A 24130-nucleotide genomic window follows, 5' to 3' on the forward strand; every position below is an offset into this window, starting at 1 on the left:
TGGGGTCCAGTATTTTTGTCCTTTTCCATGCCCGGTCGCGTGGTGGCGGTATAAATTCCCAATACTCAACGTCACCTCCCTCTTTCAGTGAATCCACCAATGAGACGGGAGCTTCTTCGAAGAGGCGCAAAATATCAACTGTCTGTCAGCTAGCAAAACAACCCGTGCGCTGCTCAGTCGCTGTTTTATTTTCTGTTGTGACGCTGGGGGAAAACATATTGAGCTTTGATATGTGTTGTCATATCTAAACTATAGTAAGGTTTATGTTTACATTAGGGAAGATACAGTGGAGAACCACGCAGTTGCGTTCAATTACCTAAGCGGAATACAACTTCATGGCTTGAATAGCTGTAGCTAACTAGCTAACACTGTTCGGCATTCGCAATTTGCTTTCTCCTTTGGATTCATTCTTTCTTATGTGACTTCTTGGGAAAGCAGGCTTGCCTTTTCCTGAATCGCAATGCCGGGCATTCCACAGAATAATTTGAAAGAACAACTTGAAAGACACAACAATGCTGTTCAGAGCAAGTTATCACTGGCTAAACCAAAACCTGGGTAAGTCCGCTAACCTTCCTGCTGACCATTTGTGTTACCGATAGATGTGTAAGCTGTAGTCTTGTTAGTTCGACCTTTTTAAATGTATGCACTATTTAAACAGTGCATTTTGGCTTTTAACGTGATATTATTTGCAAAGGTTTCTGTATGTGCTGCCCACTTTTAGAGGAGTAATTGGACATGTAGGCTGCTCAGCTATTTCGCAACATGATAAGGAATAGTCTTAGAATTTATTTTACGTAGAAAGCAAGTTTTTCATTTGCTTTTCCATATTGCGGAATCTCCACGGGTTTCAAAGTCGTCCTGTCACCATCAGTGATGCAAGCCAGTATTGGGTTGAAAAAACAGGAAAAGCCCACTGTCCACTGTAAGTGGAGATCATTGTTAAAAAGCAATACCAGAGACTCACTAAGGTGCCCTGCAAACATGGAAAACATGATGTGAATAACAGAAGTGTGGTGAACAAAAATCCACTTCCCAACAGTTGGTCAGATGTAGAACGCTGTCTAGGAGGGAGGTGGATGCCAAAGTCAACAGTAAAAAACAAGATCAGGAACACTTCACCATAGTAAACAACACATAGCGTTCACTACAAGATGAACAACTTTTGTTTAGCATCAAAAATCGCAATACGGTACCAGATTCGGCTTTGCCAAACGTTTAGAAAAAGAATTTTAAAAAGTTAAAGTGTGATTTATAAATGTTAGTTTGTCCAATTACTTTTGGTCCCTTAAAAATTGGGAGGCACATGAAGAAATTGTAAGTTATAAGTCCTACACAGTTCCCCTCATCTGGCTGTAAAATACCCTCATATCAAAGATGGAAGTCTGCAGTTATAATACATCTTGTTTGTTTAATTTCATATCTGTGGTGGGATGGTGTATAGAACCAAAAATATGAAAATTATGCCAATGTCAAAATATGTATGGGCCAAAACTGTCTCATTTCAGGTCTTTTACCTTCAAGAAGAAGTCCACATCCTCTGCCTTTAACACGGAAGGGGAATCACAGGTAACGGAGTTATGTGGTCTATCAAACCGGAATGTCAATGTTCCTACTAACAGTGCAGTAACCAAACCCCCTTTGACGTTTTCAACCAAGCCTGCAAAGCCAGCACCCAAATTCAACTTCTTTGCGCCCAACCCGAGAAGCAAGCCTCAAGCAGTCGTGCTTCCACCAAACCCCTTTGCCGTGAACAAACCCTCCCCAGTACAGGCGACTCTCAGCCTTTCCTCGGCTCTGGGTAAAGACGTGACAGAGAAACCAACGGCTAACAAACTTGCAGCACAGACGTTACCTCAGATCGCAAATTTCAACAATGACAAACCTGCTGCGCCAGCAAGCAAATCAGTTTTGCAGGACAGCTTCCAGACGGACTGGGATGACTTTGATGATTTTGAGACGCCAAAGACGACACCAAAATCCAGCAGAACACTACACGCCCCTGCTACAAGCAACTCACAGTCCGCGAGCCCCATTACCCCAGTAAAACTATTTCATGAAGGCATTGAAAAGCAGAGTGACAACAAGAGAACTGAAGCAAGCAAAAGTTTTGATTTCAAAACTACCAACAATGGCTGCGCAGAACCCGTCATCAGCAGAAGTGGTTCTCCAGAGCTTCCTGCAGCCTTCAACAATCTGGACAATGAGGTTGAATTCGACATACCTAGTGGCCAGGAGGATTGCGCTGGCGCATACCCAGATGAAACAGATCTGGGAGACTCCCCTGTGAAGATCTCCAAGAAAAAGAAGCCAGCACACAGAAGAGCAACTGTGCTGAGTGACAGTGAGGGCGAGGCGGATTTCCTTCCAGAGCCATTGGACAAACTGAAAGATAACGGCCCTATATGCATTCAAGGTCAGTACGATCAGTGGCGTTATTGCAGGTTTTTATGACTGAGCAATATGGCAAACATTTCTCAAAAGTTTATTTTCCCTTATTGACTGAAATTGTACTACCGGCTAGCGGGGTTCCCACTGGTCATGGAATTTCTGGAATATCATGGAATTTTAATGAAGACTTTTCCAGTCATGAAAATCATTTGAATTTGACTATTTGGAATGCGTTGTCAGGGAATGTCATGGAATTTAGTAGAGACTACAGCATATACAGTAGTGCAGAAAACATACAGTAAGTCTTTGTTTTAAGTGGGAATCCTGGACTATTCACATGACAACCAATGGTTGTGTGCTTTCAATTAACAATACCGGTACTTTAATACACAAAGTAAATTAATGAAAAATGTATAGTTGTGAAAATAATAAATTAAGGTCAACACTGATGTAGTAAACAACAATGTACATTTGAGTGGTAAATGTGACTGCCATGGCTAAGAGTTCATTTGTTTATGTTTATGACAGATACCCAAACTGATGGCTTCAATCCAAATGTCATTGACATTGATGAGCGATCAAGGGAGTCGAGGGGAGATCTGGACTTCATACCGCCATCCCCTCCTCCTGAGGAGAGCAGCCCTTCACTCAGGCTGAGGTAAGGCATCATTTGTACTAGACCATGACATTTTAGTGGCAACATTTAAGATTAGTCATCTCAGTTGTTGTCTGTCTTTGTATCCCAACAAGTCTGTATCCCAATGTATTTTGTGTTGTTATATATGGTTACATTGTAAGGCCTTCCTGTTTATTTGTATTTTTGTGTGACGCTGTTGTGACAATGTTGCCTTCTGTACAGCAAACCCAGCCCCCAGAGTTCCACATCTCACAGAGAGTCTCCCACAAATCTCCCAGGAGTCTCTCGTGCCCAGTTCAAAGACAACAAAGGTGAGTGTGTGTGTGTTTGTGTGTGTGTGTTTGTGTGTGTGTGTGTTTGTGTGTGTGTTTGTGTGTGTGTGTGCGTGTGCGCGTGCGCGTGTGCGCGTCTGTCTCTGAGTATATGTCTGCACACAGCTGGTTACAGCCTTCCTCCTGAGTCCATCAATCCCATCATTTATTATTTTATTATTACCTCTGCCAAGGAGGTTATGTTTTCGGTCGTGTTGGTTGGTTTGTTTGTCTGTATGTAACTGATAATTGAAAAAGTTATGCACAGATTTTGATGAAATTGTGGAGTTATTGGAAATGACAAAAGGAACAAGTGATTGCATTTTGGGTCCGTGTATCATCCGATCATTCAACTATTCCATTCAATCTGGCAAACGGAAAACGAAATAACGACTCCTTATTTTGTTTTCCCGTTTCTCTATATGGTCAAAAAATGGGGAGTTGTGTTGATTTTCCTTTTCCCAACTCAAAACAGAACAAGTAATAAACGAGAACCAAAACGAAATAACAACTCTAATTTACGATTATTGGTCCCATTTCCAGCGGTGCTTTTCTATTCCTCGTCTAAGTAAGACACGATAGTGCACAAGTGGCTGCCAAACGCGCTGCTTTGCGCTTTTCCCCGAGGCCTATAATCAGCCTGCTGATGCTCCTACTCCACAGAATCTTTCTGTCCTACTGGTAGCCCCTTGTGTCGGTGCCTGTGGTGGTAAAGATAGCCTAACTCCTCGCACTGTACTGTCCAGTATTTCTACCCCATAACCTCATTAATAATTGTGGCTATCCAATGGGCTAAGGCTCCTTCCACTAGATCATTGTATTATTACAGGTGGAATGAAGTTTTGACCATTGGTGCGTGAGTCGGAAGAAACTTTTCTTCAACTGCTTGGTACCGTCTACTGATAGCCTATTCCTGGGAACTACCAGCGAGGTCTCCTCCACAGTTGAGGCGTATCTGGTTGCTATTTCTGCATGCCACATCAGCATTAGGCTACTTAAGCTACTGTAGGCGAACATTTGTGAAAGGTGCTAGACGTCTCCATCCGACCGACCTCTACCGCTATCTGTCATAACACCATGGAACACCTCTCTGGCGTTGGATGCGTTACGCATGGCCCCATTTAAACGTGGACCCGAAGTGTCTTTCCATTAAGATGATAGGTTACTATCCCTCACTCTGACCACTAACTTACCCTACAAAGCGAGTCGGGTGAGTTACATGGTACATGTACTGTTCGTCAACCAAGACTGCACGCAATTTGCCCCAAATGGCACCATGGTCAACTTGCATCTCGCGCTTGTGCCCGAGATCACATACGGACTGGCGTGCTGTGAGAGACAGAGGGCAGCCTGTAATACACGCCATTATCTAATCTCCTCGACTTGCGCTTGTGGAATGGCCCTTCGCAGACGCTTCCGTGGAGAAAACAGTTTCCACCCTGCCAGCCTAGGCAGAACATTAATGTTGGTGGACATTTCTTCATTCAACATCCCAATTGAAATGACGCCTTGTGACATCACATTACTGTTAAAATTTCGTTTTGGTTTCCCTGTTAATTATTTGTTCTGTTTTAGGTTGAAAAACGAAAACAAACATCAATCCCCAATGTTTTACTCGTACTTAAAAAACAGGAAAACGAAATATTGCATCATTTTTTTGTTTTTCCGTTTGCCAAATTGAATGGAATAATTGAATGATCGGATGATACACGGACCATTTTGGATCCAGGATTTTTTTAAAAAAGATTCTTCGCCATTGCGGCATACAGTGAATTTTTACATTCCATTTTTTACATTCCCTGTTGGTGTGATTGTGTTTCTTCAGGGCCTGCTGCTAAACCGGACGATGCCCTCTTCAGTCTGATGGAGACCATATGTAACCTGGTGGACTCTATACCTGAGCACGAACTCATCGGCCTCAGCTGTGGCACCGAGCTCCTCCTGCAGCGAGCCCAGAGGTGAATAAATTAGGTGTTTTATTGTCACTATAAGCTTATGCATGTGTGCACAACTTGCATTGTGCACAATGACTATGAAAAGGTATTGAAAGCATCTAATTTCTTTCAGTACAAGCATTTATGTGGGCTAGTTCCAAATCAGAAAGTCAATACTAGTGCAGAGTAGTTTTGGTGGTGTTGTGGACCTATTGCAGATAAATTGTCCTAGGCAAAGGTTTTGTTTCATGGAATTTTGAGTGTTTTGTCTGTTCTGTCACTCATTCAGTTTTTGTCAAACTAATGAAGTTGCAATGTAATGCTTTCTCTCCCAAGGAAAAGAATTCTTGCCAGTGGAGGACTGTCGGGGCCAAGGACGTCCATGCCAGACAAGGGTATTTCCGGTACACCAAATTTTAAGCCGCCGTTCCGGTCTAGTTCTACTTTCGACACACCCTGCCGTAAGTCAGCCATGGTATCACCTTTTACTGAACAGTTTAAGGACCGTGCGAGCAAAGGTGCCATGGTGTCTCCTTTCGCCGAACAGTTCAAGGACAGTGCGAGCAAGGGCTTCCAGTTCCGCAAGTCCATCTCCTCTGTCTTGCCCATAGACTCCTCGATGGACTACGACGCCAGCGTGTTTGAAGGAGACTCCAGCTGTTTCATCAAAGACGTGCAGACGCCTGGCTCCTCGTCTGCTGCTAAGCCCCGTGTCACCGAGACAACCAGCAGGCCTTCCAGCAGCTTCAGCTTCTGGACCACTGATGATGAGCCGAATGATGACTTTCCCTCCAGGCCGTGCTCACAGCAGTCTGATGTTCAGATAGTGGACGATGAGGAGCATCAGGATTTGTTTTATTCACCCAGGAAGTCCTCTAATGGTGCTGCGTCGTCAGCAGGACACAGGGCGGGGACCAGCAGCAGCAACAACAACAGCAACAACAACAACAAACCGCCGCCAGGCCACGCAAACACGTGGGCGGACGAGGGAGCGGACGGGGACGACTTTTACATTGATGACTTTGACATCGACGAGTTTGAGGAGGCGGATCTCCCTGACTACTTTGATGAACCTCCTCCCCCAGTAGCCAGCACGTCCAGGCAGAGCTCTGTGATCCGAGAGGGCGGCCCTGTCAAGTCCTCGCAGGCCAGGAACTCTTTCACCACCCCAACCCCAACACCAAAACCCACGCCTGCTGTCGCTCCTTCTCCAAAACCCTCCAAGCCCACCTCCCCAGGTGATTTTTAGAAACACATTTTCTAAACAGATATTCTGGCACACAATTAAGGTCTATACTGCTATACTGTGTGTGAGAATTAGCATTTGTGTGTCGAGGCATCAAAAAGCATTTGAAGATCCTGGCCCTTTTTCCGACTTTTCTCTGAATACATAGCCATTTTAGATACGGATATCCGCCACAAAATCTGTTGGAGAAACCTGATACCTGTTAATTTTTTCCCTATATTTTGCATTGAAAATCGACAGACTGAGCACCTCTTCACCACATATCCTGCTCACTTATAATGTTCTCATCCCATGCCATAGGAAAAGTTAGAGTAATCTCTTATCACTTCCCTTTGTCCATATTGTATTTTATTTTGAAAGCTGAGCAACTTCGGAGTACTTCTGACCTGTTCTCTCTCTGTGTTCTGTTTTCATATCTCTGTTCTGTTCTCTTCTACGCTCTTCTCTTCTCCTGTGCCATCTGATATCCAGAGACCAATTTCCGCAACCCTGCCCACGACCGCTTCAGAGGCTTCAACTTCCCCCACTCTGCGGAGATGATGAAGATCTTCCACAAACGCTTCGGTCTGCACCAGTTCCGCTTCAATCAGCTGGAGGCCATCAACGCCACCATCCTGGGGCAAGACACCTTTGTCCTCATGCCAACAGGTCTGTAACACCTGAAGTAACACATGCAGGGTAAACAGTGTAGCTTTGATGGGATCACGGTTAGGGTACTCAATCGTGCAGGCCTGTGAATGAACTGCATGGTTTTGATGGGAGGGCAGGACACCTTTTCTGAGATGCCAACAGGTCTGCAACTACATTAAACGCATTAAATCAGCTACAAGGTGAAGCTAGTGTGTCTTGATGACAACAGGTGCGGGACACCTGCAGAAGTGGGTGCACATAAACTGCATGGTTTCACAGAAAAAAGAGGTATAGTGAGGACACCTGTGTTGATGTTACAAAGACTGTTCTCCATAATGCTTTCAAGAGAAGCTGCCTTGTCCTACAGGTTTTAAGAGCATAAATGCCTACAAATAAACTGCACGGTATCAGACAGGACATGGGGGGGGGACCCATTTGTCTAAGTGTGTGTTTGTGCCTCAGTAGAGTATGAGCTCTGATTACTGTACTGTCCATGTTTTATATATCGAGCAATATTCAAAATAAAACAGACATCATGATTAATGATGCACACATGAGTGCTGTGTTTAATCTTTTGCTATTTTATTTTTTTGTTTTGTTTTGCATTGCCAGGTGGCGGTAAAAGTCTGTGCTACCAGCTGCCCGCCTGTATTTCAGCTGGTGTTTCTGTGGTGATCTCACCACTCAAGTCACTGATTGTGGACCAACTGCAGAAGCTCACAACTCTGGGTGTAAGGCATCACTAGTCACGCTGCATATCACATTGATTGAGTGCAGTTTTGTTGGATTACTTTTTGGTAGGGATGCACCGATACCACTTTTTTGGAAACCGATACAAGTACGAGTACATTAATTTGTGTACTTACCGATACCTTTTACCAACAAAATACAATGAAAATAAATGCTTGGCCTTGTTTTTTCCACCTATGATATTTTTATTGTCCATTTCCATGTAGATTTAAATGTTAGTAAATGTATGAGGTGGAACTTTCTTTCCATGCTGTTTTCAAGTGCACAGAACATGACAAGATTTTGCATTGTTTTGTGTAATAGCTGTATCGTTCCTGGTATCGGTAAGTGTTTGATGAGTATGAGTATAATGAGCAGTATCAGGTGCCGATACCGATATCAGTATCGGTGCATCCCCACTTTTTGGGTTTTGAATCTAGTTTTTAGAAGCAAGTAGTACACACGATTATAAAAGAATGCATAAATAGCCTAATGCAACACCATAAAAGCCTCAGAGGGCAACAGTAATCCTGGACTACGTTGTTAAGTCATTAAGGCATTGTAAAGCTCTGTTTAGATATCAGGGCTCCAACATCAGCTGGGTCAGGGTGAAATCAGGCTGTGCGATATGCTAATGCTATATGCTTTGCCATATGCTATCATATAATCAGAGAGAGTAGAGAGAGAGAGAGAGGTTCCATTGGCCCATTGTTTCCGGGTTCTATTATTGCAAGGGGGAGGGGGGTAAATCCCCCTTTAGGCAGACCTAAGCAGACCTAAGGACTGTTCTATTCAATGCTAGGAGCATTATGACACGCCCCTTTAGGCTGGTCATGTTAGGTGCCCATAGCAACCTATTACATTGGCATATCTCTACTTAAAGAATCTCTGATATAATGTTATTATCATAGCTTTGAAATGTGCTGCATTTTCAGACACTGAATTTTTCCTTTCTGTCCTGAAGTTGACTAGTCCTGTATTGAGGGGGGGAAAGGAAAGATGTTTACACTCTGGTTTCAATACAGAGAAACCAATGTTTTGATCTTTTGGTCTCGGGTATCTTTTTAAAGTCTTGTGTTGACTCTTCTATGTTCCTTTCTCTTTTGTAGATCCCGGCCACCAGTCTGTCTGGTGACAAGAAAGATGGTGAAGCAAGCCGCATCTACATGCAGCTGTCCAAAAAGGACCCGCACCTCAAGATGCTCTACGCCACACCCGAGAAGGTCAGTTAGCTCCTCAACAAACAGCCTCTACTCTATGCAAGATATGCGAAACATGCAGAGCTTACCACCTCATAAACGTCTGAAATAAAAGGGCTCTGTGTCCTGGCATGCCGCATATGGCTCATACTGTGTGGAGAAAGTATGTTTTAGCCCCTTTGTGCAGAATCTCTGCTATGATTGTCAAAACTTATCGTTGTCAAAATTATAATGATCAAGTTTTAATCTGTTAAGGCTCCCAGTTAACAGCTACAGTTACAAATTGGGTTTTTATCTTTTTGCCTTCTCTGCTGTGTGTATAATTAAACTCACTTTAGTTGGTAGTGTTTGCAATGAGCCATCTCGTTTCAGTTCAATTTGCTGTATTACTTAACATTCAATAAATATGTGGTGTGATATAGTGGTCTGCTGCCATTAGCCTCTGACAGATGAACTTTATGCTCTGGTTTCAGATCTCTGCGAGTGGCAGGCTGATCAGCGCTCTACAGAACCTGTTTGAGAGGGGACTCCTGGCTCGCTTTGTTATTGATGAGGCACATTGCGTTAGTCAGGTACTTAAGCTCCTACATTTTCTTTGGAATCAAGACTAAAGTAACTGGTAACACTTTATAATCATGGATGCCTAAAAAGCATCATAAAGACTTTATAAATAATAAACTAATGATAAAAAAGATTGTATTAGTTTTATGCTTGCTTTATAAAATATATACAAATAATATGTTCAAGATTTTACAAACCTTTTTAACAGTATTTTTTTTATTCATTTTCAAAAACTCAAGTACTTAAAATCTACTCTAGAGTAATCTCTCTCTCTCTCTCTCTCACTCACTCACTCACTCACTCACTCACTCACTCACTCACTCACTCACTCACTCACTCTCTCACTCTCTCACTCTCTCACTCTCTCACTCTCTCACTCACTCTCTCACTCTCTCACTCTCTCACTCACTCTCTCACTCTCTCTCTCACTCTCTCAGTGGGGTCATGATTTCCGTCCGGACTACAAGCGTCTGAACGAGCTACGTCAGAAATTCCCCCGTGTGCCCATCATGGCTCTGACTGCCACCGCTACTCCTCGCGTGCAGAAGGACATCCTCAACCAGCTCATGATGAGCTCTCCTCAGGTGTACGTAATCACACACACACACACACACACACTTTGCTACGCCCGCGTGCAGAAGGACATCCTCAGCCAGCTCATGATGAGCTCCCCTCAGGTGTACGTAATCACACACACACACACACACACACACACACTTTGCTATGCCTCGTGTGCAGAAGAACATCCTCAATTGGCTCCTGATGAGCTCTCCTCGGGTGTACATACCGCTTCTGTGCTTGGCACACTATTCCCATGGCCACTATGTTCGGCACACCTGTACCAGAGATTCTTTAAGTATAGAGATATGCCAACATAATAGGTTTCTATGGGCACCTAACGCGACCAGGTTCCGGTCTGCCTAAAGGGGTGTGTCATAATGCTCCTACAATGAATAGAACAGTCCTTAGGTCTGCCTAGGCATAATAGAACCAGGAAACAATGGGCCAATGGAACCTCTCTCTCTCTCTCTACTCTCTCTGTATGTACTGTATGTCCAAGCCAGCTCGCATTACATTGCGAGTCTCTAAACTGGCTTTGACCTTTTTTTTTTTAGTAATGAGTCATTGTACATTCTGGTACCAAAAGCACTAAGTCATTAACTTTATTTTGTAGGGACATGCATTTAATTTTACGGACATGCAATTTAAATTCTTTATTGTTTTTTGATTTATATATTATTTGTTTTCTCATCAAATCACTTGCCTCACCTGTATGTGTTGCAACAGCTTCAGCATGAGTTTCAATCGGCACAATCTGAAGTACACTGTGATCCCCAAGAAACCCAAGAAGGTGGATGTGGACTGCATTGAGTGGATCCAGAAACACTTCCCTCGTAAGTGTTGCATGTACTGCTTATTTCTCCAAATTGGCCTTTCTGAACGGGGGCACTACGGCTATTATAGAGACAGGGGGGTTATTATGAGTTGGGGTTATGGGAGGCACTCGGTCTCAAATGGGGAGAGTTGTTATTCGGTAAGGCCCATTCAAATAGCCTGATAAACCAGACTAAACATTTTGCCGTCCAGCGGGTGGCGCTGGTTCACCAGGCTACCATTCAAAGTGAATGGAAGTCCAAATTACCACCAGTAATATAATTGCTTCTCTCCAAATGGCTCTCCAAAACTTTTCGTTCATTGAACTATACTGCAAAAGACTTCATTGAATTATGTCAAATGATTGACAATTCATACAAGTGCTTTAGTGTTGCATTAAAATGTTGTTGTAGTTGTTGCCTCATCTCTGCCCTGTACTGCAGGTGGCTCTGGTATTGTGTACTGCTTGTCGAGGAACGACTGTGATGCCATGGCAGACAGTCTCCAGAGGGCGGGCATTGCAGCTCTGGCGTACCATGCAGGCCTCAACGACAGCGACCGTGAATACGTGCAGAGCAAGTGGATCAACCAGGACGGATGCCAGGTGGGGGCCACGGCTGTTTGAAAGTACTCAAGCCCATTCTCATGCACAACCGTGCAAGGAGGCAGCCCCAAATGGCGTCCTTAAGGGGGTGTGGCGGGACTGTACCACAGGGTACGAAACACCTACCACCTTGACTAGGTCCCCTGAAAAAGATTTCATGTTGTGAATGTAATTTCTTAAGTTGCTTAACCAAAGAATAATACTTTTAACGCCCCACCACCTTGACTAACAGAAATTCAGCGGGAAATACTGGGGACTGTACCATGTCCAGGGCACCTCAATCATGGAGGGGGATGGGGGATAGCACTGGTTCATTGCTCCTCCCACCAATCTGGGAATCGAACCAGCAACCATCAGTCTACAAGCCTGATACCCTAACCAACAGAGGTGGAAGAAGTACTGAAGTTGTGTACTTAAGTAAAAGTAGAAGTACCCTGCGAAAAAATTACTCAAGTGAAAGTAAAAGTTGTATACCAAAAAGGCACTTAAGTAAAAGCCCTAAGTACTAACTTTTAAATGTACTTTGCACTACTCGCGCAATGGCTGTCTTTCTCCATGTCTGTCTTTCTCCATGTCTGCCTACTTGATACAATAGGAAAAAGTTTCTGCAACGGTTTTCAGTTCTATTTGAACATGACTATGGAGTATCTTTTCAGTCTGGGTGTCCGTTTGGAAGAGGGGCTTGGCCCCAACTCCCTGCCCACAGCTGAGGCTACTAAAGTATCCACGAAACACAACAGGAAAACCTTGGATAAATGTAACTAGTAACTAAGTCTTCTAGAAATGTAAGGAGTAGAAAGTAAAAGTAATTGTCAAAAAATGTAACTGAGTAAAAGTAAAAGTCTGCATTTTTAGTTTTACTTAAGTTAGCCTGGTGAACCAGCGCCACCCGCTGGACGGCAAATCATTATGCATCGAGGCCAGACTAAATTAGACATCCACATTTAGTCTGGTTTATCAAAAAACTACTTAAGTACAGTAACGAAGTAAAAATACTTAGTTACGTGTTACCTCTGCTAACCACTTACCCATGACTGCCCGTAGGAACGTATGAACGGCGTGCTTAAAGGCTGCAACTTCAATGGGTGTGACCGTTGGGTGCCTGACATGTAAAAGTGACTCAACAAGGATATTGTGGTGCCTTTGGTTAAATTGCCTATAACAGAAGAATCGGGGTCCATTGATTGATTCTGATTTCCCCTCCTTTTCCCATCTCCCATCATCCCTCTCCTGCTTATCTATTCTCATCTCTTCACCTGCCCTATGGGATTATAGACGAGAAAGAAAGGAACCCACTCATCATCTGCATAAAGTAGGCTGTACTTGGTTTGGTGTGCATGGTGCTGTGGGCTTCAGACTTTGACCTCCATGCCCTCTGTTGTCTTATTTTGGACACCAAATGGAAATTAGCCATTCTTCTATAATCTGACACATTTGTCTGAGGAATACATTTAGGCAAGAAGTTCCCTACCGTGGAATAGCGCAGTATACGGTATACAGAGAGATGCTAACCTTATACTGAGTACATATGCAGGGCTGATAGTATTCAGGCTCCATGCCTGATTTCAGGCTTGACAGAGTTTACAAAACTAAAAACATTGATAATAATTAGTCATTAGGTTATTCTTATCTCAAAGTGTTACAGGTTCAGGGTTTTCTTCTACTATCAGGCTTGAATAATGGTCACACACGGGCTATTAAATGTTTGAATAATGTGTCAAAATAGGCCTACGTTACGTCAGTATGCAGTATCTTGTCGTCGTCGTTAGAGCAGGGGAAAAAGTTCAGGCTCAGGATTTTTTTTCACTATCACCCCTGCATATGTCCTGTTCCTGTATTCTCCACCTTGCCCAACTGCAATAGATTCTTGTGACTAGACACTTGGAAGTTAGACACTTCTCTGTCGCAAGCACATAGAATGTTCGTTTGAATCGAAGACTGCATGATTGTTTATTTTTTGGTAGTTCATGCGCATGACTCCTGCAACTGTAAAGTTCACTTGTCATCTTCCTGTATTTCATCGTAATTATGACAACGATATGCCCATTTATATGCCAACGTCCTGAAAAAATAAAATAAAAAACTCCTCCCTCCCCCAGGTCATCTGTGCCACCATTGCCTTTGGCATGGGCATTGACAAGCCTGACGTGCGTTACGTGATCCACGCCAGCCTGCCCAAGTCTGTGGAGGGCTACTACCAGGAGTCGGGTAGGGCGGGCCGAGACGGAGAGGTGTCCGAGTGCGTCCTCTTCTACTCCTACAACGACGTCATTCGCATCAAGAGGATCATCAGCAGTATGTTACATTGCATTACATTTTTGCATTACATTAGTAGTATCTTACATTAAGTTACATTACGCCGGGCACACGTGCAGGCAAAATGAGCAAAGCGAAGCGAGGTGAAAATCAGTATTCCATTCTGGCAGCCCAGCAGTCAACAGGTCGACGTGGTGAATCAAATCGGTCGGAACATTTATGTTGTTGTTTTGATTGACCATCGCAGGAGAAATTCACTCATGAGTTGCATAATATTGAATTGGCCGACTATTTTTTCTCCGCCCTTGTTCGCGTGCTTTCGCCCTTGTCTTGTTCGCTTCCCTCATTGGAATGCGTCCCCGGTATTACATTACATTACATTACACCCCACCAGCAGTATGTTACATTACATACAGCACACGCTTAATCTCATCAGCAGCATGTTGCATAACATTGCATTACATAGAGCAGAACTAGGGATGCAAACGATTAATCGATTAATCGATCAATGCATTAATCGATTAACATACATTAAGTAAGGGTTAACGTTCGGCGAGAAGGTCGCTACCGTGGAATAGCAGCACGACAGAGAGAATCTTTAGACCCCGACGCGGAGCGGAGGGGTCTTGTTCTCTCTGAAGTGCTGCTATTCCACAAAGCGACCGACTCGCCGAAAGTTAACCCGCTTATTATATGGATATACTTAAATGATTCACACATGCGGGGTCATTTCTTTAGACCTATTTAATGTTAAGATTGTTGCTGCGCAAAACAAAACAGTGCCGTTGTGGAACACCGCTAGGCAACAGCTAGGTAGGCTAGCCAGGACAACAGGTGTTGTCTATCACAGCAGCTGATTAGAGTGACAAAAGACCGGACCCCCTGCGGAGTGATATGAAACATTCGCTTTAGCCACTGACTTGTATACAAGCCAGTGGCTTTAGCAGTGAACGTCTTGCTGCCATTGACAGCGGTAGCCAGGACAACGGGTGCTGTCTATCACAGCAGCTGATTAGAGTCTTGATGAAAAGTCGCTTTAGCAGTGAAAAGTCTTGTTGCCATTGACAGCGGTCTGTTATAGACCAACCCGTCCGTTATCGAAAAATAACAGACGTCCGAACGTTGGGGAGCCCCGTTGAAATGAATGGAGCATTCGACAGATGACGTCACAACCATATAATAATCGCAATTAATCGCCAATTCAACTGACAAGAGACTTGGGTGAAATGGGCATGAGAAGAGTCTGCGTGAAGAGGGATGTGAATAGTGGGAATATTTAAATCACCCTTGGTCTAAAGAATTTAGGTTTTTTAGGTAGGGTTTTTTTTTGAGAAATATGGGGGAAGATTCCGGTGGGAAAACACAGCTCATCAATTAATCGTAAGTCGATCGATAAGGCAAGCAACTATCGATTAATTCATCCCTAAGCAGAACACTAAATGCCCCTGAAAGTATGGGAGCACATTTTTTTTTTACACTATTCTGGGGTGGCTTTTTATGCCTTAATTTGATAGCGACAGTGAAGAGCTGACAATAAATGGTTGGGAGAGAGAGATTTGGCGGAGGACTGTGCCTTAGCCATTGGAGCCGTGTCCAAGGTCACATATAGCCGACACTTAGTCCAAAGAGACTTAACAAAAGGGGACATGGACAGCAACATGCAATATGTGGGGGGGGGGCCTAGAGTACACAGGGTGTAACAAGGTCAGAAGTATGTGTATTACATCGAAGTGAAGAGGAGGTGGGGAATGGAGGGAGAGCGATTGTTACAGGGCTCTCACATTACAAGGAGATGTAGGAAGGCACACAGGGGTGTCGCATGGATGGAGAGTGATTTTAGAGAAGAGGAAAGATGGAAATAGTCAAGGATTTTTTTTTTTTTCATTAATTGCATGCTGGTGTTCAAAGCCAGATGTCATTTTAAAACCAAACCTCACAGGTACCCGTACTTGTTCTATAATCTACATGTCTTCTCTTCTGTGTGTCTGTGTATCAGTGGACAAAGATGGCAACCGCCAGTCAAAGGCGACTCACTTCAATAACCTGCACAGCATGGTGCACTTCTGTGAGAACATTGCGGAGTGCCGACGTATCCAGCTGCTGGCTTACTTTGGGGAGCACAAGTTCAACAGCAGCTTCTGCAAGGAGCACCCGGAGGTCATCTGCGACAACTGCGCCAGACCCAATGTGAGTGCTCACCTTCTCCTTTTGGCTAACCGACAAGTTCAGTTCAGTTCAGTTCAACTTTATTGGTACCCGAAGATAATCTGGGTTTGCAGTTTAAAAGAGAAGATGGCTGTCCTTACATCAGAACCACAAGACACATGACACATAAACATGGAGTCTAAAAAACACATGTAGGCTACACAAATAAATGAATAAAATGTTTGACATTTGACTGAATACACATACAACATATACACACAAGGGGGGGTCGATATAAACTAACTGCAGTGGTAAAGTGATAACACTTTACTGGACGCCGGAGTCATGGGTATGACATGACCGTATAACAGTGTTGTGTAAAGCAGTCATGGACGTGTCATAAACATTATGTCCATGTCATGACAAACAGTTTATGACTGCCATTAGGGATGCAAATTATCGATTAATTCATTAATCATTAGTCATCGTTTGCATCCCTTGTTGCCATTATGTGACATTCGGTTATGTTAAAGACAACCCTAACAGTGTCGATGTTTCATGACCATACAAGTCCTTCTCAAATAATTAGCATATTGTGTTAAAGTTCATTTTTTCCCCATAATGTAATGATAAAAAATAAACTTTCATATGTTTTACATTCATTGCACACCAACTGAAATATTTCAGGTCTTGTTTTGTTTTAATATTGATGATTTTGGCATACAGCTCATGAAAACCCAATATTCCTATCTCACAAATTAGCATATCATGAAAAGGTTGAATTAGATTTGTAACAAAAATAGAAAAACTTGGTATGGAAATCTATGGAGTATAATGAAGAGGGAAGTGTGGGTCACCAGATCAAAGAACAAAAAACTGCTGACAGCTAAGCATCAATGATGTCTGGGCTTTCATAACCCTCATGCAATGCCACTGCCATTGACTTCAATGTTAAACACAGTCAGGTCAGCAGTCTAACCCATGACTGCGGTTTTGAGTAATGAACAAGGCTGAGACTTTTTAAAGCCTCAGGAAGCTTTACCAGTGTTTAGAGTTAATTGGTTAATTCAGATGATTAGGTTAATAGCTTGTTTAGACAACCTTTTCATGATATGCTAATTTTGTGAGATATGAATATTGGGTTTTCATGAGCTGTATGCCAAAATCATCAATATTAAGACAAAAAAAGACCTGAAATATTTCAGTTGGTGTGCAATGAATGTAAAACATATGAAAGTGTATTTTTTATCATTACATTATGGGGAAAAATGAACTTAAACACAATATGCTAATTATTTGAGAAGGACCTGTAAATCGTTTATGACATTGACATGATGTTTTGTCCATGACTGTCATGACACTGTTTTGATATTATTATGGCACTGTCATGTGTATGACACCGGTGGCAAGTAAAGCCTAACCTTACGAGTCACGTTGGCTGTATTTGTTGTTGAGTCCATGTTTTCAACTAAGAGAGTTCAGAATATTACCCTACTGATGGATCTTTTTTTTTCATAAAGTCTTGAATTTTCTATTTGATAAAAAGGGGGTTATAAGTGTTCGTTGTTTGTTGGGTACAAATGAACTTGTATGTGATTGTGAAGCTTAATACATATGAATGAAGCAAATAAATTGTTCTGGCTCAACACACACTCTTGTGTAGGCATGGTTAGGTGGCTAAACTGTTATAAGGTCAAGGCAATCAAACTATCTACTACACAACAGACTTAACACATAGGAAGACATAATCGTGGCCTTTGAATTTTTCTCCTCCTCCCTCAGAAATACAAGGTGAGGAACGTGACGGAGGACGTGAAGAAGATCGTGAAGTTTGTGCAGGTGAACTGTGAGAAGGTGAGCCAGTACGGCTACAACAGGTCTAGCGGCCAGCAGAGCCGCCTCACACTCAACATGCTCGTCGACATCTTCATCGGTGAGTGGACATCTTGCACATCTGGGGTGAGTTTCTCAAAAGAGAAGTTGTTAGCCTGTTAGCAACTTCGGTAGTTGCTAACAGGCAACTACCAATGGGCAACTACCGAAGTTGCTAATAGGCTAACAACTTCTCTTTTGAGAAACTCACCCCTGAGTTCTTGACTGCTCTTTAATGTCTTAAACTGCTGCCAATGTTGCGTTGCTCTCTGCAATATGTCCTTGTCCAGTCACGTTTGTGTAAATGTGATTGTTTTTTTAAGGTGACTTGTTTGGAAGGCTGCTTGTTTATAGTAAACATGATCAAGACTGATGTAATGTGAAAAAAATGATATGTAGTACTTAAACTTAATAGTCATTAGATTGTCTTGATTAACAAAAGCTTTTGATTGCACTTAATCTTTTTCTCCATAAGCGTCGATGAAGAGGGAAAGTTAAACAATGCTGTGTGTGTGTGTTTCCCAGGCCATAAGAGTGCGCGTGTGCAGACCGGGATGTTTGGCATGGGGGCGGCTTATACTCGCCACAACGCGGACCGTCTCTTCAAGAAGCTGGTGCTGGATAATGTCCTCATGGAGGACCTGTACATCGGCCAGAACGGCCAGGCTGTCGCATACATCTCAGCCGGTCCCAAGGCCACCAACGTGGTCAATGGATTCATGCAGGTAAGGATAAGGACACACACCAGTAGGCAATGACCCGACTACCATCTGTCAAGAAAACACTCAGGTGCGATTCTTAGTTAAGACACCATACACACCGCTCCACCACTGGAACGTTATAAGTCACTGAAAAAACGTAACTACCATAGTACTACACCACTATGACCGTGCACATGGCCTTTGGTCATTGCCATTCTGGCAATAGCGTGTTTATAACAGGGGCTGCGTCTGAAGGGGTTAAGTTAGCAACACACTTGGTTGTAATGTAATTTTCCTACCTACTTAATTGCTAACTGGCAAGCAATGACGCTTATGAGAAATGGGGTCCTGGTATGAACACCAAAGACATCACCATTGTCTGTCTGTCTGTCTGTCTGTCTGTCTGTCTGTCTGTCTGTCTGTGATGCAACGCTACCACCAGGTGGAGTTCTACGAGACGGAGAACGCGTCGAGCATCAGGAAGCAGAAGGCGGCGGTGACCAAGAGTGTGTCCAAGCGGGAGGAGATGGTGAGCCAGTGCCACGAGGAGCTGCTGGATCTCTGCAAGAAGCTGGGCAAGATCTTCGGCATCCACTACTACAACATCTTCTCCATACAGACGGTCAAGAAGATCGCACGTGAGTTCACCTTCTTAAGGTCGTCCAGGGGGTCATTAGGGTGCCTCAAGGAGATTGCGTGTGAGTCACCTTGGACACCTCTGCTCAAGGTTGTCAAGGGTCATTAGGGGTAAGGGGTTGCCTCAAGAAGATTGCATGTGTGAGTCACCTTGGAAACCTCTTAAGGTAGTCAGGGGTCTATCCTTGCCTACACCTTTGTCTTGCCCTGTCCTCCCCTCCCTTCTTCTCTCATCTCCTTGCTTCTCTCCTATCTTCTTATCGCCTCCCCCCTTGTCCTTCTACCGTCTCCTCTTTTGACATTCTCTTTGCTCTCCTCTTGTGTCCTCTCCTCCCCATCTCTCCTCAGGTGTCCTCTCCTTACCTTCTCTCTTCTAAATGTTGTGTCGTCTCGTGTCCTCTTCTCTCCTCCTCTGCTGTCCTCTCCTCCTGCTGCTCCTCTTTCCTCTAGTTTCATCTCATCTCTCCTCCTCTTTCTCCTCCTTCTGTTGCATCCTCACTTCTTCTCTCTACTAGTCTCCTCATTTCCTCTCCTTTATACCCCTTGTCCCTGGCCCTCTCCTCTTTCCTCTCCTCTTTCCTCTCCTCTCCTCTCCTCTCCTCTCCTCGCCTCGCCTCTCCTCGCCCATCCTCTCCTCTCCTCTCCTCTCCTCTCCTCTCTCCTCTCTCATCTCTCCTCTCTCCTCTCTCCTCTCTCCTCTCCTCTCTCCTCTCTCCTCTCCCCTGCTGTCCTCTCCTCTTCTCTCCCCTCTCTGCTCTCCGCTCTCCTTTTTGGTGCAGTGCTGCAAACTGTAGCTGGCTAGAACTGAAGTCTAGCATAACTAAATGCTGTAGAGGAAGCTCAGGGAAAGCAGAGTGACGCAGATTTATGATGTGTTCTGAATTGAATCTAGTACGGTATGTACGATAAGGTGTGTGTGTGTGTGTGTGTGTGTTTATGTCTGATGTTCTGTGGGAGTGTTTGTGTCTGATGGTTCTCTCTCTGTCTGTGCGTGTAGAGACCCTGTCTGCAGACCCAGAGGTCCTTCTGCAGATAGATGGTGTGACAGAGGACAAGCTGGAGAAGTACGGAGCAGACCTTATCCAGCTACTGCAGAAATACTCAGAGTGGCAACTGCCTGGTGAGCACACACACACACTCACACACACACTATGGCTGTAAATCACAGCCTCCATGATGATACGATTCGGTATCAATTTCTTAAGGCAGCGATTAGATTATTTTCGATACTTAAGAATGCCCTCGATTCGATTTTTTTCTAATTACTTATCCACTTCTATTATGTTATGGAGCTGGGGCATTGGACAGGGGCCAGTGATTTGATTATTTTCGATACTTAAGAATGCCCCATGATTCGATTAGATCGTTGTATTATTTTCACCCCTAACGCACGCACGCACGCACCACACCTCATCGAGCTGCTGCAGAAATAATTAGAAGCAACTACCTAGGGAGGCCACATACTCTGCACCTCCCATGTAAACGTAGCCATTTTCTGCCTGTTATGTGGCAGGGGGCTGTAACCTTTCCTAAGTCACGGTTGGGATCGTGTATCTAAGGTGTACAGCAATGCTGCAAGCCACAGAAAATACAGAAAAAGTAGTTTAGCTGGTATGATTTGTGTGTCATCACAAAAGTTTTTCGTCGATCTGTAATGGGCCGCCGAAAATGGGGATGAAGGCTCTATGTCCAATGTAATGGGGACTTAAGTCTGGGCCAACTTGTCCGGGACAACTACTTTGTCCCCGTTGGCTTTCTTGTCGAAAAAGCTCTTTTAGTAACATTGCAGCATTTCTGAAATCATTGGCCAGAGTATCACTGTTCACCATCAATAACATATCTACTGTACTATCTGTCCCCCTCCTCTTTGTCCTAGTGGAGGACCAGGCTGAGAGCTCGGGCTGGATCGACACGGCTCAGGGCCGCGATGAAGACGATGAGGAGATGGACGACGATGAAGACGAGTCCTCTACCTACTTCCAGAGCGGCGGTGGCGGCCGGGGCCGCGGAGGGGCCAAGAGGAAGAAAGGCGGCTACTCCAGGAAGCCCAAGAGGAAGAGGGGGAGCTACCAGAACCAGGCATCCTCTGCCAAAGGGTGAGTCTTCACCTCACTTTGTCTTGTTTTAGCCCATTGCGCTGGTGCTGAATGCCGAGCCCTTTTGAAGAGAAGCTGCCCTAGGCCTATAAAAACCTAAATATCTCAGTGTTTAAATTCATCTTATTGCATGTCGTTATGTGCTTCAGAGGCTAAGATCCTCATCTTTCATTGGAGTGTTTTCGTTCATCTCAATCAAACAAAGATTTTTAATACATTTGTCTCAAATCTCATGAGGCTGAATGTTGCGTAATGCAGCTCCATGCACCAGGGCCAATGTTGCGTAACGCAACATCCAGCATCAATGGGTTAAAATGGGCTGACACATTCAAGACATTTCATTCTCCTTTCTCGGTCTCTGCGTGCTGTCAATAGATGACAAGGGTGCATCAAATGCCCCTTGAGAATTAAAATAGCAAAATCCCACTCTTCTCAGTATTGTTTCTTTGCACTACCTTAACTTCCTTGCTTGACATTTTGAATTGCAGTGAATGGGTGTTTTTAATGAAATCAGTGCAAAGTGTTTTGTGTTAATGCTCCAGCTGCTTTTCCACTTTCCAAGGACATTACAGTTTTTCTCGATTGCTTACACACATTTTTCGGAATCAGTTCTCGAATTCTCAAAACTCTACACACAAATCTCCAAACCTCACACACAACGGGCAAAACTCCTCACTACCTCTGAAAAATGCACGTCTTGTCTCAAAACAATGTACTCTCTTCTAAAAAGGTCATTTTGTTCTCAAATTACACACACAAGCAGTCATTTTAATACACTCTTATGTGAACCATTGAACACTAATATGCACAAGGTAAAACTCTATACTCAACTTGAAACACAGTAGAAACTTATTTTCTTCAGTGTTCTACTTACTAAAGAGGGTATTTTCTGTAGTAAAATACTGAAATATTGTTTTTAGATTTGGAGTACACAGATGTGTATAAATCTTACATATTTTTCTGACATTCAAAAAATTGCACTAATTTATTGTAAAATATGGGGTAACCACATGAAAGTCATGTCTTGTATAACATATTTTTTAGTTCAAAAACTAAACAACTGTGCTTTCTCCTTGCATCCACTCATTTTTCATCAGTATGACCTGCAATGTGTGTCCTTATGGGGTGATGATTTCAGATTGTAAACCGGTATGAAGAGAGTTTGCCCATGTGATGAGGAAGTGAACTTAGTATGGCAGTTGATTTTAGTATTTTGAATGGCAGTGTGTTCAATGCGACAGCCAGGGTTTTTCTTCGTGGAAATGAAAGCCAAAGGAAAGCTGAAAAAAACGTCATGAGGGGTTTCAAATCTGGGAACGTGGAAAAGAGTGGAGAGCATTCTTCCATACTAGTTTTATCAAAATAGTCTAAAAACGCACTTCACTGTGATATCGCACACAAAAAAACACCCATTCCCTGCCATGCAAAATGTACATTTCAAATGTTCTAACATTTTAAAAGAAAGTTATGTTCGCACAAGCAAAAGCAAGCAGAGCTGTTTTTTCAAAGGTTGGGACATTTGATATACCCTGATGTGGGGTCCCATCAGAGTTGCACTTTGATGAGTTCAAAACAAGACTTCTGATGTATTGAGTAACTTGCGTCTCGCTGTGAATGAATGCTGCTGAACAGAGAAGCATGTCCACATGATTACAATATGTTTGAGAAATATTCATTTTTCATGTAGGGAATTTTCATCTGTTTCAAGCTGTCTTTTTTTAGCTGTATGCATTGGACTCTATTGGGCACTATATCGCTCGTAAACTGCTTGTGAATGACTTAAGCCAATTAAGCTTGTTTCAAAACTGCCTCTAATATGTGTGGTGTGTCTTGTCTCCCCTCTTGTCCCTGTCCTTCTCTCTCTCTCTCTCTCTCTCTCTCTCTCTCTCTCTCTCTCTCTCTCTCTCTCTCTCTCTCTGCAGTGGCTACAGTAACAGCTCATGGGGGTCCGCTGGCTCCTCCAGTAGGGGGGGCTATAGGGCACGAGGACGTGGAGGCTCTGCAGGGGGGCGAGGGGCATCGGGGGGGCGTGGGAGGGGCAGTGCCCCCCAGTCTGCCCCCGCTGCGGGCAGGAGACCCGGCTTCATGGCCATGCCTACACCGCAGAGTGCAGCTCGGCCCTTCCTCAAACCTGCCTTCTCGCACATGCCCTGAGTGGGGCGCCGTGATGGGGACTGAAGCTGATGCTAACATTGTTATTTTACACCATGTGTAAATATGTATGTTTAAGTTATTTGTTAGATAAACATTTTGATAAATATTTGTTTTGTATTTGTGTCGGTTTAATGTTGTGTTGTGTATAGTTATATATGCTTTGTTGAAAGGCTACCTGTTGTATAGTTTTTAACTAAAGTCATTAAAACTGGCTTAATTAAATTTCATTGAAATGCATTCTGTTCTATAAAATGACAAATTTCCAATTTTGTAGGCAAGATGTTGAGCGCCTACATTTTAGAGCAGTGTTTCTCAACAGGGGTGCCGGGGCACCCTGGGGTGCCGCAGGGCCCCCTCAGGGGTGCCGCGGAAACGTGGCTGATAAATGAATTGTCAATTTAGACAAATATGTATTACATTACATAAGTTAATGCTAGTCAGTGGAATCTTTCATCTGCCATTTATGCTCAATAAAGTAAATATAGGTCGCCCCAGTCAGCTGCAACTTCGAACGTGGGTCGTGTGACGTCTCCAAACGTGTTACTTTTCTAAGCTTGTGTGGTATCGGATGCGATGCCATGTTACGGCTTGTTGGTTTGGGGTGCCTTGAAATTTTTCATGAATTGAAAGGGTGCCTCGCCTATAAAAAAGTTGAAA

At 43.6% G+C, this 24130-nt stretch overlaps 1 protein-coding gene across 2 annotated transcripts; it reads left to right on the forward strand.

The window, feature by feature from the left end:
* Window positions 1-23768, forward strand: blm (BLM RecQ like helicase). 2 transcript variants are annotated; one of them, XM_063197514.1, is made up of 22 exons: window positions 1-555; window positions 1506-1566; window positions 1657-2413; window positions 2917-3046; window positions 3248-3336; window positions 5162-5294; window positions 5607-6508; window positions 6988-7164; window positions 7759-7877; window positions 8985-9098; window positions 9548-9646; window positions 10073-10221; window positions 10923-11029; window positions 11453-11613; window positions 13713-13908; window positions 15866-16056; window positions 17797-17947; window positions 18412-18611; window positions 19030-19225; window positions 20221-20343; window positions 21100-21319; window positions 23242-23767. In XM_063197514.1, the coding sequence occupies exons 1-22, from the start codon at window positions 461-463 to the stop codon at window positions 23471-23473; spliced, it is 4602 nt and encodes a 1533-aa protein (XP_063053584.1). In that variant the 5' UTR covers window positions 1-460; the 3' UTR covers window positions 23474-23767. The 2 variants fall into 2 exon arrangements, with proteins under 2 accessions (XP_063053584.1, XP_063053583.1); XM_063197513.1 differs by having other exon boundaries at window positions 1506-2413; window positions 23242-23768.
* The last annotated feature ends 362 nt before the right edge of the window (window positions 23769-24130 follow it).

This window comes from Engraulis encrasicolus, chromosome 4 (assembly GCF_034702125.1).
Source record: "Engraulis encrasicolus isolate BLACKSEA-1 chromosome 4, IST_EnEncr_1.0, whole genome shotgun sequence".
Taxonomy (NCBI): Eukaryota; Metazoa; Chordata; class Actinopteri; order Clupeiformes; family Engraulidae; genus Engraulis; species Engraulis encrasicolus.